We start from the raw sequence: 10,925 nt of genomic DNA on the forward strand, positions 1-10,925 counted from the left end.
CCTGGTTGGTCTGCCCAAAGCTGCATCCTGATGTGATTGTGATCTGTGGATGGGCAGATTCCTAGAGCTAATTCTAAACACATTTCATGATGTTTGAACCGGGTTTTTGTCTCCAAGCTGGACACCACAGCTACTCTATTCTCCATGCTTGAGTCAGTTGTCCCAAATCTGCAGGAACTTATTCAGAACTTGCTCCCTTTTTTGAGTTCTGCTCTGAAATGTGCCTTTAGAGGGGTGCCTCCTAGCCACCTGCTCTTAGCTCACACTGGGAGCAGCTTCACTGCTGGTCATGCTTTCAGCGTGACAGAATAGACCTGGTCTGTTTATGTAAGATTGCAGATTCTACGTGCAAAAAGTGAGAATCAGTTACAAAATGGATTTTCAGTAGTTTGCTAAACTTTAGCTCTGTTCTCAGCCATCCCTTTGCAGTTCCCCAGCTACAAGGAAAGAGAATGAATCTCCTAATTCCTCTAACTTTGGTATGAACTTGAGGGAAATGGGCAACATATTAAGGGACATTTTATCTTGTTCTCCTTTCTTTTATCGTTCTATTTAGTGAAAGAGTAATGTCTGTATTTTCATTTCAAATATCTATTTTGTACACACTGTTTACCCCCCTCCAGCCCAGTTCAGGGTGCACCAAAGCCTCCTCTTTGCAGCCCAGCATCCTCAGAAAGTGCATCAGCAATCTGTGGGAGTTGCCCCACTCTCCAGTAATGGCTGTACTCCAGAAAGGACAGAAATGTGTCAGGACTTTGTTTACCCTTGGGATTGAGCATCCCTGGCATCTGAGCATCTGAGTGGTCTCTGCAGCTCCTGCCTGGATCCCACACGATGGCACTCATTCCTAAGGAGCTCGTGGTACCCCCCAGCCTCCTCCTGCCTGCCAGTGTTCTGCCTTGGCACACCCACAACTCATTTTTTCCTCCTAGGGACCCTACCCTGCCACCTTGCCCTTGCTCTGTGAGTTTAACTGCGGAGCTGGGATGCAAAACACCTTTTCTTAAGAAGTACCTGGTTTTAAGGGAGGACCCTGAACAGTGAAGCAGTCCCAATGCTATCACCAACAGCTAAAGTGTGTCTTCTTTTCACATTGCACATGATCTTGCTTCACCTTCCAGTCCCTGAGCTGAGCTTTCTGCTAAGTTAAGTAGCACTGCACTGTCTGAAATTGTCTCTCCATTTAAATGCTCTTTCCTTCTTTCTGATTAATGAAAAAGAATCTCTCCAGGTTACCAAGACATTATTACACATCTCCTTACCTCCTGGACTTTCCAGGAACTACTGAGTGTGTGGATACAGGGATCAAAAGGTCCTTCCCATGCAACTTTCTGTACTGTTGGAGGTATATAAATGAGAGCCACAGTCAGCCCAGATCAAATTTGGGATGCAGGAGGGAGGCAGCTGCAGAGGGCAGTGCTGGTTTCTGTGGCCTTGCAGTCAGGACGAGCTGTTCTGTCCCTCCTGGTTGCAGAGGAGGCTCTGGTGACTGTGCTGCTTGCTATGGTTGTATCATCATGTTTCTTCACCCCAGGGTCACTCTGTGCCTTGGTTTCTCATCATTCTCACTGCACAGCTCTATAGTTGCCCAATCCTCCCTCAGCTGCCACACCTGCATGCTGCTCAGTGCAGTAGTGTGGACAATCCACGGGAACAGTAGTGGGGATAAACTACTGGAGACACCAGCATGGATAAACTGAGGACAGGTGTGCTCTCCTTTGCTCTGTGTGGTTCCTGACTGCTCTTTAGGAAGCCTCACCTGCAAGCATCTAAGACAACACTGGTTTGCTCCAGCTAGGCGTTGTACATCACATGTGCTGTGCTGTGAAAACCTCACTCTGGTTGGCTCTGACATCATCTTCAATTTATTTCAGAAACTTTAAAGTGAAAAAAATGCCCACAGTCCATGGCCAAGAGCACCAGGTGAAGTCCAAGAAAAGATGAGACAAGGACAGTGTTGATGCAGCCAAAGCATCTGAGAGGATTCCCATCCTGTGAAATGTGGGTGACAAACCTGCCATGCCCTGCCTTGGGGGGGCCAGAGGGCTGGCACGGGCTGATCCACACTGTGCACACAGCTGCCTGCAGGCAATGAGCGCTGGCCAGGCTGGCTTGGAGACAATAGTGCTGTCTTATCTACAAGTGATAACATCACCAGTATTAAGGAAACTTCCCTGTCTGACCTTCCAGGAGCCCCCCTGGCACTCACTCTCACCACCTGAGCTGGGACCCAAGGCCCTTCACAGCTGCTCCCCCATCCTCACACAGTCGGACCTGGTTTTCTCACCGGCTCCCCCCCAGGTTTCCCATTGCTGAGTCTCAGACGTCTCGATCCTAAAAGTCATTTGATCCTGGTGCAATAGCAAAATAACAGAGGTGGTGCCTCTTAGGAGGGACCAGAGCAAAGGAACCCCTGGGCTTTTACCCTCTCACAGTCCAAGCACAGGAAAGTCTGGGGGTTGTCGGCGCCGCTGCCTCTGAGTGTCACATCCTCTGGCTGGGACAGGTCCCGGGGCCCTTTGTTGTCCAGAGGGTTTGCAGTTCACGGCCTTTGGCCTTGGGCTCCTGTCCCACGGAGCACAACCCGCAGCTCCACTGCAGCTGCACCCCGAGCTCCTGGCACTGGATGTATTCCCCAACAACCAGGTTCTCCCAGTGCTCCAGAGCCCTGGAGCTGTGCCCAGGCAGCTCCTCCTGTCCCTGCTCTCGGGGAACGTGCAGGGCAGCCGCTTCCTCCCCCTGGGCTCTGGTGGTTCAGGGGGTGTGTGCCTTGGCATTTGTGTTCCACTGTCTTTAGTAGGCAGTTATGTGCAAGGCCTTACACTCAATGTCTGCTCAACATCTAATGTCATTTTTTCAGTGTCTGTAGTTTATGCAAATGTTTTTCCTTTTTTTTTTTCCAGGAAAATTATTTCCCTCTGTTCAGCATTTTTTAGTTGAGTAAAAGATAATTTAATTGAAATACTAAATTATTGGGAGTATGTTCATTTTATCTAGATGGTAACTTTTTCTGAGTACAGGATAAATACCTGACTTGGAACATTATTGTAAACAATTTGTTCTGAGACATCACTTAATTAATTCACTAACTCAAGATAAGTTAACACATTATTTGGTTTCAGTAAGACTTTCTCCCAGTGTAGGAGTGTCCATTTTACCAGTATGTTAAAGATTAATAATTCATTTGAACTCTAGACTAGTTCATTTCACTGAAAATGCCATGTTTCACATCAACTTGTTTTTTTCCCATGGTGATTGAGAGGTGTTGGAAGCAGTAGGACTACTAATAGGCTTGTTCATGTATGGGTGGGTGGGTGAGATGCACTTCCCTTTAGTTCATGTTGCTGGAATTATTCTAACACAGAACAAAGGCTGATACATTATATGGAAAGAGCTCGATATCACTTTTCTCAATAACTGAAATCAAGATTGGCTTTAGTTTTTAAGAAATACAGTCATTGTCTTTAATATTGCTAATCAGTCTGTCTGGTGGTTTTGGTTTAGCTTTTCTCCTGCGTGGGATGTGCAGTCAGCCCAGTGCTCAGGTAAGAGATTTCTTAGGCTCTGTAAGATAGCTCTGAAGTGAACCAGTACTGTGTCAGAGAGGTAAAGGGATGCTAAAGCTATGGAACAAAATAAACCCAGAGAAGATAAAGGAAATTTCTCACAGAGAAACTAGATTAACTTCAGCATCCCTGTTCACTAAAGAGAAACTGGGGGATATTTATAAGTGGATTCTTTTATTTCTGGCCAAAGGGAACAACAGCATAACTTCACTATGAGACAGTGCTCAGCTAGAGAGTTCAGTGCAACTCAAGATGCAAAGTGCAGTGGGATCAGTGGGAGCCTCAGCCTCTACTTCAACTCCCTTTGCACCTGCCAACTGCAAGACAACCGCTGTGGTGTCACTTCCCAAAGGGATCTGGACAATGCTGAACCATAACCCAACATCTGTACACATCTGTACACATCTGTACACATAGCCAGTTGGCAGCAATTACAATAAACAATAGTATTACTGTGCACAGAGTAAATATGGTGTTCTGGAGAACAGTCAAAGTTCAGGCTTCAGTGAAGGTAAGTTATGTCTCACCAATCTGTTGAAGTAATTAAGAAAAGCAGATGAATATATGGAGTGAGTGAAGTTCAACCAATATAATTACTTAGACTCTCAAGAGACTTTGAGTGATCTGGAAAGTACATGAATAGTGGGGTGATGACATGTAATGATGAAACAAAGGTCTTCAGAGTAATAAAGACAAGGACTGGCTGTGCAGAGTTGCAAAGAACCTTAGTTAAAAAGTGGGAGAAGGAATATAGTACTCATAGATGTGAAAAAAAAGCTGATATTGCCACTCAGGGTATTTGGAATTATATTAATTGGGACTGCTCTGTGGAAATGTCAGATCAGTGCCATGCAATGATTGAAAAAGCAAAGTAAATTTCAGGAATCATGAGGAAAGAAACTGAGAAAACACCATTATGCTGCAGTATAAATCTGTGGTGTATCCACATATTCAGCAAGTGTTTGTGGTTCTGGTCTCTGTCTCCAAAAGAACATATCAGTGTTGGCAAAGTGTCAGGAAAAGGCAACAAGGTTGAGCTGAATGTATAGACCATTGTCAGAGACAGGATTTGATGGACTTCAGTCACCATAAGCATTTTAATGTTCAAAATTCTCGTACTTGCACCTTTGCTCAGTGTCACAAAAATGGTTATTAGGAAGGGATCTTCCCCTTCCTGGAGAAAAAAAAAAAAACCAAGAAAGTAATAGTCTAGTATAAGAGACTCATGTCCAATTGGAAAAGTACACCTCAAAAGAAAAAGCATCTCTAAAAATCATTTTAACTCACAAAAGGTGGTTGTTTATAAAAAAATCAAACACACCAAACTGAAAAGTGTTGTTTATGTTAGGTTTGGGAGCTTAAGAGAGGCTGTTTGACATCAAAATGCTAATGATTCATGTGGAATACATGCTGCTCTTGCTCCACAGATTTCCAATCAACCGACTGTCCATTCTCTGCTGGATGCACGAATCTGTACCAGTGATGACTGAGAGAGGCATTTCTCCTGGAGGACTGGGAGAAGGCTGGCCTGATGGTTATCTCCTTGGAGAAGTTCAGTGTCTCTCTTTGTAGCCCTCATAGCACACTGCAGAGCCGTTCATGGCCCACATTCAGGATGCCTTTCAAGAAGGGCTGGGCTGGCACAATGTAAGTAATTCTGGTACTCCTGGGTGGAAGTGAGTGAAAGGCCTGAAGGAAATCTGTCCTAGGATGTTTTCTTCAGGTTTGTAAAGACTTCAGGTTACACTAAGTGAATCCAAGGAAAAGTATGGAAAGCCTGTAGATTGCATGCTGTGCTATAATGTGTGCCAACACATTGAGTTCTGGTACTGAACATCTGACTTCAGCATTCAAAGACTAAATGTTGAGAGAAAACCTGATTGGTCTGGAGAAATAAATAAAAACAAAGAGCTGTACTCTTGAAAAAGAAGTCTTGATTTGCAAATCTGGCAGAAATTATATTTACAGAAGGAATCCACACTGTATTGTTTTGTATCTTGAGTACTCTACTAATAAAGTGTCCCTTGTAAATACCAAAAACATGACAGTCAGCTATTAGAAAGGGAAAATACTCTTGAGGGCAGCTTTATCCCAAGCAAAGGGACATTAACTACATGCCCAGATGTTTGTTTTCTGTCTCTCACCCTTCAGTATTGATTTGCAGCTTTGCAGAAGGTTAGTTCAGAATAAAAGACAGTCATCTTCAAGATGAAAATGAAACTCACCTGAGTTCTCGTCAGTAGTACTGCTGGCATTGTCGTCCACCAGATTGATATCTGGATGATTATGTTAACGTTTTGCTTTAACAATGATGTCATTGATGTGATGTGATGGAAGCTCTTGTTTCAGAGAATACCTCGTGCTGTGTCAGCTCAAGTTTTCAACATGTTAATATTTCTTCAGTGTTGGACTGAAGTATGGAAAGTTCTATCCATCAAAAAAAGTGAGCATCTTTCTTCATTGCCCTAGGAAGATTACACTGGAAGGTGAAATCAGAGCAGAGGATGACTCAGTACAACCATTCAGCAGAGTTCTCTCTCCAGAGCTCAGCAAATAAGTCATTAAATTTCACTGAAACACCACTGGCTTGGGATGAAAGGACACTCTTAGGGCTGAAGATTTCCCTGTCAATCCTTCTGTCTGTTATAACTTTGGCAACAATCCTTGCAAATGTTTTTGTTATTATTACAATTTTTCTAACTAGAAAGCTCCACACACCTGCAAATTACCTCATTGGCTCCTTGGCAGTGACTGATCTTTTAGTGTCTGTCCTGGTCATGCCCATCAGTATTGCTTACACTGTCACCCACACGTGGGCCTTTGGCCAGGTGCTGTGTGATATCTGGTTGTCATCAGACATCACCTGCTGCACAGCCTCCATCCTGCACCTCTGTGTTATTGCCCTGGACAGGTACTGGGCTATCACAGACGCTCTGGAATACACCAAACGCCGCACTGCTGGCCGAGCAGCCCTCATGATCGCAGTGGTCTGGATGATTTCTGTCAGCATTTCTGTGCCCCCATTTTTCTGGAGGCAAGTGAAAGCTCACGAAGAAATTGCAAAGTGTGCTGTGAACACAGATCAAATTACCTACACAATCTATTCCACTTGTGGAGCTTTCTACATCCCTACTGTGCTCCTCCTGATATTGTATGGTAGAATTTACGCAGCAGCTCGATCCAGAATTCTGAAACCACCCTCGTTATGTGGGAAACGTTTTACTACTGCACACCTGATCACCGGCTCTGCAGGCTCCTCTCTCTGCTCCATTAATGCCAGCCTCCATGAGGGGCATTCCAACTCAGGGGGATCCCCCGTATTTATCAATCATGTTAAAATAAAACTTGCAGACAGTGTCCTGGAAAGGAAAAGAATTTCTGCTGCAAGAGAAAGGAAAGCCACCAAAACTTTAGGCATTATTTTGGGAGCTTTCATTTTCTGCTGGCTGCCTTTTTTTGTCATGTCCCTAGTCCTACCCATTTGCCAAGATGCCTGTTGGTTTCATCCCATCCTACTGGACTTTTTTACCTGGTTGGGTTACCTGAATTCATTGATCAATCCAGTCATTTATACAGCTTTTAATGAAGAATTTAAACAGGCTTTCCAAAAACTAATACTTTTCAAAAAGTGTTCATCTTGAGGCTCTCCTCTCGTGTTACTGAACCTTGTGCAATCTCATAACCTACCTGAAACTTTCCATGCTTTTATTCCTAAGGTACAGAGTGGTAATTGCCAGCTCTGCTGCTCCCCCGTTCTGTGCATGTAACTGGGAACTCCTCGCCAATTCCAGACTTTCTGTCTGGAATTTTGCATCCCATAACAACTTGTCCGTGGTCTCTGCAGTGATCATGTGTGTATATAAGATCAACAACACATCAAATAAGCTTTGTAACAAGGGAAGTGCAAACAAGGGAGCTGGGCTTGTGTGAGGAGGTGACACATTATCCAATTCTACCATGCTTTGTAACCTGGTAGGAGGAAATTGCGCATGTGTGTGCAGGATGTCAGTATTTCTGCTGTATATTATTAATCATTTATGTAGGCTGAGAAAGTTTCTGGAGAGCAGGATCTGATATCTGCATTTTCTGTGGCCTGTATCATATCCACATGAAGCGGATAAGACCTGTAGCTTTTTCAGAAGTTGTGTGACACAGCCTGGCTATAACCAGCATCAGGGCAGAGAGGCATGTAAGTTAAATGAATATTTCACAACTGCTGCATTTGAAGCTATGTTTTTGGTGCACTGCAGAAAGAAGACAATTTATTTGAGGCAATTTTTACACATTTTATCATTAGTAGAATAGCCAGTACAGAAATACTACAAAATAAATAGCATGAAAATTATTGAGAAGTACCTTGATCTTATATTTTTATTTCATTTTTTTGCATGCACAAACTGAAACAAGAGAATATGGTTAGTGCCAGTATGGAATGACTGGGACCTCAGAAAACATCCAGGAGCTTTGCTCCTTGGTGACAAGAAATGGGAATTTAGAGAGGAGAAAATGAAGTGACACACTAAGGAAAATTTTCTTAGTAATTAAGTTTGTTGAGGTGGATGGACCATCACTGTCTCTGGAAGACTGTAAGTAATGGTCAAACAAACATCTGTCAGGAATCATCCTGTCAGAACCCTCTGCTGGGGCTGCGGAGGGTGGAGCAAGTCCCCTCTGCTTTTGGGATTATTGCCCTGATTTGGCAGATGGGAAGCATACATTGCTTTGAAAGTTATCCCATATTCCTTCTGACTGCCCTTCAGTCTCTTGACCTGCCCCCATTCATCTCCACCATCCACTGCTGTGGCCATTCCAATACACTCCACCACAGCCCAGGTCCCCCACAGCTTTCAGCCTCTCCTTTGATTTGAGGCACAGCCTCACAGCTTCTCCCTGTTGCTGGTGCCTCTGCTGAGGACTGGACCACAAAGTGATGGCCTGGGACCACCTGGATGCTGCAGAGGCAAGCAGAGCAGTTGTGTGGTCACAGAACTGTAGTCTTCTCCCTCACAGTATTCACCAAGGGCACTTAAGGCTGCCCTGTTTGGGACACAACTCCTCTCCCCTCCCAGAAGTGTGCTGATCTAGCTCTGTCCAGCTCGAGATTTTGGTGGCCCTGCTGCCTGGCCCTGCCCACACAGTTTGCTTCTAAGGTGTGTCCAGAGTGCCTAGTGGCTGTGGTGGTTCTCGCCTGTGCTCACTCCTTGGCTGTGCTGTTGCTCTGCCAGGGGACATGTGAGCTGACACAGGCCACAGCCATGCAGGGGAATGCCTGAACCATTAACTGGTGTTGCCAGCTGAGCTCTCACACCTGGCACTGTTCAGTTTGGTGTTACAGCAGTGTCCAACTGGGAGCTTCAGTCTCCCTCCCCCTTCTGGGCTGTCATCCGTGTGTCCAGGCCACTCAGAGCTGCTACCGTTAAGGGACAAGCCAAGATGGCACTACCAGTCCAGTCTTGCTCTGGAGGTATCTGAAATATGGAGGCATCACAAAAGGTTGGTATAACCATTCTGCTAGAAAAAGAGGATATAGTTTCATACTGGGCCTGCAACAGGGGACCTGTGTGACATGAATTCAGAGATACAACTTCAGAATCCTACAGGGCTTGTAGAAAGAACCATTTGTGGAGACTGGAGAAAGCTCTCCTAGCTTAACATAGAAGACTGCATATTCCAGAACACTGGCATCTTCTGGGTTCCTCGGGGACTTGAATAAGAGAACTAAACGTGGTTTCTGTGCCTCCCCTCCAGCAGCACCAGCACAATGCTGGTGCCTCCTGCTTTGTACCAGTCTCTGCTGAGAGCCAGTCTGGCCTTCCCACCATAGGGCTTCATGTTGCCTGAGGCAGGGCTTGTCTTCAGCCAGGTCACTTCTGAAGTACTGATTCTCTTCCTACCTCATATTTCAGGATGCTGTGCTAGCAGTGAGCCCTTGGGACACAGTGCTTCTGAAAAAACTTGGCAGCAAGACTGTCACTCTATTGTCTAAATAATGCTGAATTTTGGTCTGCACGTCATTTAGGGACCTTCTCCACAGTATCCTTTGGGTGGCCTCATGCCTGGTTCTAACCTTGAAATCAGAGCCTTGGAGCAGCTGATGGCACATCTCATTAGAAATAGGGGGCAATGAGAGCAAGTGTGTGTGTCTTCCTTCTCAGATCTGAGGAAGTACAATACATAGAATGGGAGTAATTCAGGTTGGAAGGGACCTCTGGAGGTAGCTAGTCCACAATTCTGCTCAAACCATGGGCATCAGAGGTTTTCTCAGCTTTGCAAGGATAAGGATGCACAACCTGGGTAACCTGAGCAAGGGCTTGACTATCCTCCTGGTGAAAAAGATTGTCATAGGTTTGAAAAGAGATGTTGGAATTTTTTCCCAGTGTAGCCTCTCCCCTCTCCCCCCCAGCCTGTTTGGTGCTGGAGGGGGGAGTCAGGAGTGGAGCAGCGCCCGCTGGGCACGGAGCGGGCGGGGGACCCTCTAAAGAGCAGGCAGGGCCACGCCTCGGGAGCCCTTTTGCCCGGAGGATTGAGGTTTTTTCCCACCGATGGGCAGAGCAGGAGCTGCTTTTGGGTTTTTTTTCGGGGCCTTTTTTTTTTTTTTTTTTTCTCCTCCTGCTGGGAAGTTTTTTTTCTTTTCCCTGCCGGATACTGCTTGGAGAGCGACTGAGAGAGAGACCCACATTTCGGAGTGAGATGCCCTTGGGGCGTGGGGGCTGCATTATCAGAGCTGCCTGAGTTCAGACTGCGCCCGTGGGACGAAGGACTCTTTCTACGAAACCATCGGCCGCTCCCGTGGCTGCGAGCAGATGATGAGCTGCCAGGGACAATTTTGCCATCAGCCCTCCCTCCCACCCCAGTTTGCTGCGGGTTTTTTCCCCCCTGGGGAATTAGGACCTTGTTTTGTTCCTTTTAAAAGTTTTGATTGCACCATTGTTGTTTATTCAGATTTGTTAATAAAGAGTTGTTCTTTTCCTTTTCTGCACTTTCACTTGCAGACCTTAAATTTCGAAGGGGTTTTTGAAGATGAGGGCCAGAACTTTGCCATTCTTTTTTCAGACCACGTTGCAAGAGAAAATGCCTGGACAGGATGGCACAGATACAGGAGCGCCAAAGAGGTCAGTCTGAGTGACTGTGCAGCACCTTTTCACTTAGATCACAACCCACAGGGAAAGTGTCTCAGAGAACAAGAGAAAGAGGAGAGCACATAGTTTATGTCTGCTATGTGAGGAGTTCTGATAAATAATGTTTTGCTGATGTAACTTTAGGGCTGGCTAGGGGGTCACTGAACTGAGATTTCTTCACGCTTGCAAAGTCCCAAAGAAGATGGCTCAAATGGATTAAAGACTAGTGGGCAAATGGAGG

At 45.5% G+C, this 10,925-nt stretch overlaps 1 protein-coding gene across 1 annotated transcript; it reads left to right on the forward strand.

The window, feature by feature from the left end:
• The first annotated feature begins 5,766 nt into the window (after positions 1-5,766).
• HTR1D (5-hydroxytryptamine receptor 1D) lies at positions 5,767-8,233 on the forward strand. Its single transcript, XM_027892200.1, has one exon. The coding sequence runs from the start codon at positions 6,071-6,073 to the stop codon at positions 7,205-7,207; it is 1,137 nt and encodes a 378-aa protein (XP_027748001.1). The 5' UTR covers positions 5,767-6,070; the 3' UTR covers positions 7,208-8,233.
• The last annotated feature ends 2,692 nt before the right edge of the window (positions 8,234-10,925 follow it).

This window comes from Empidonax traillii, unplaced genomic scaffold, assembly GCF_003031625.1.
Source record: "Empidonax traillii isolate 1590-97213 ecotype Southwest subspecies unplaced genomic scaffold, ASM303162v1 scaffold341:size590984, whole genome shotgun sequence".
Classification (NCBI taxonomy): Eukaryota; Metazoa; Chordata; class Aves; order Passeriformes; family Tyrannidae; genus Empidonax; species Empidonax traillii.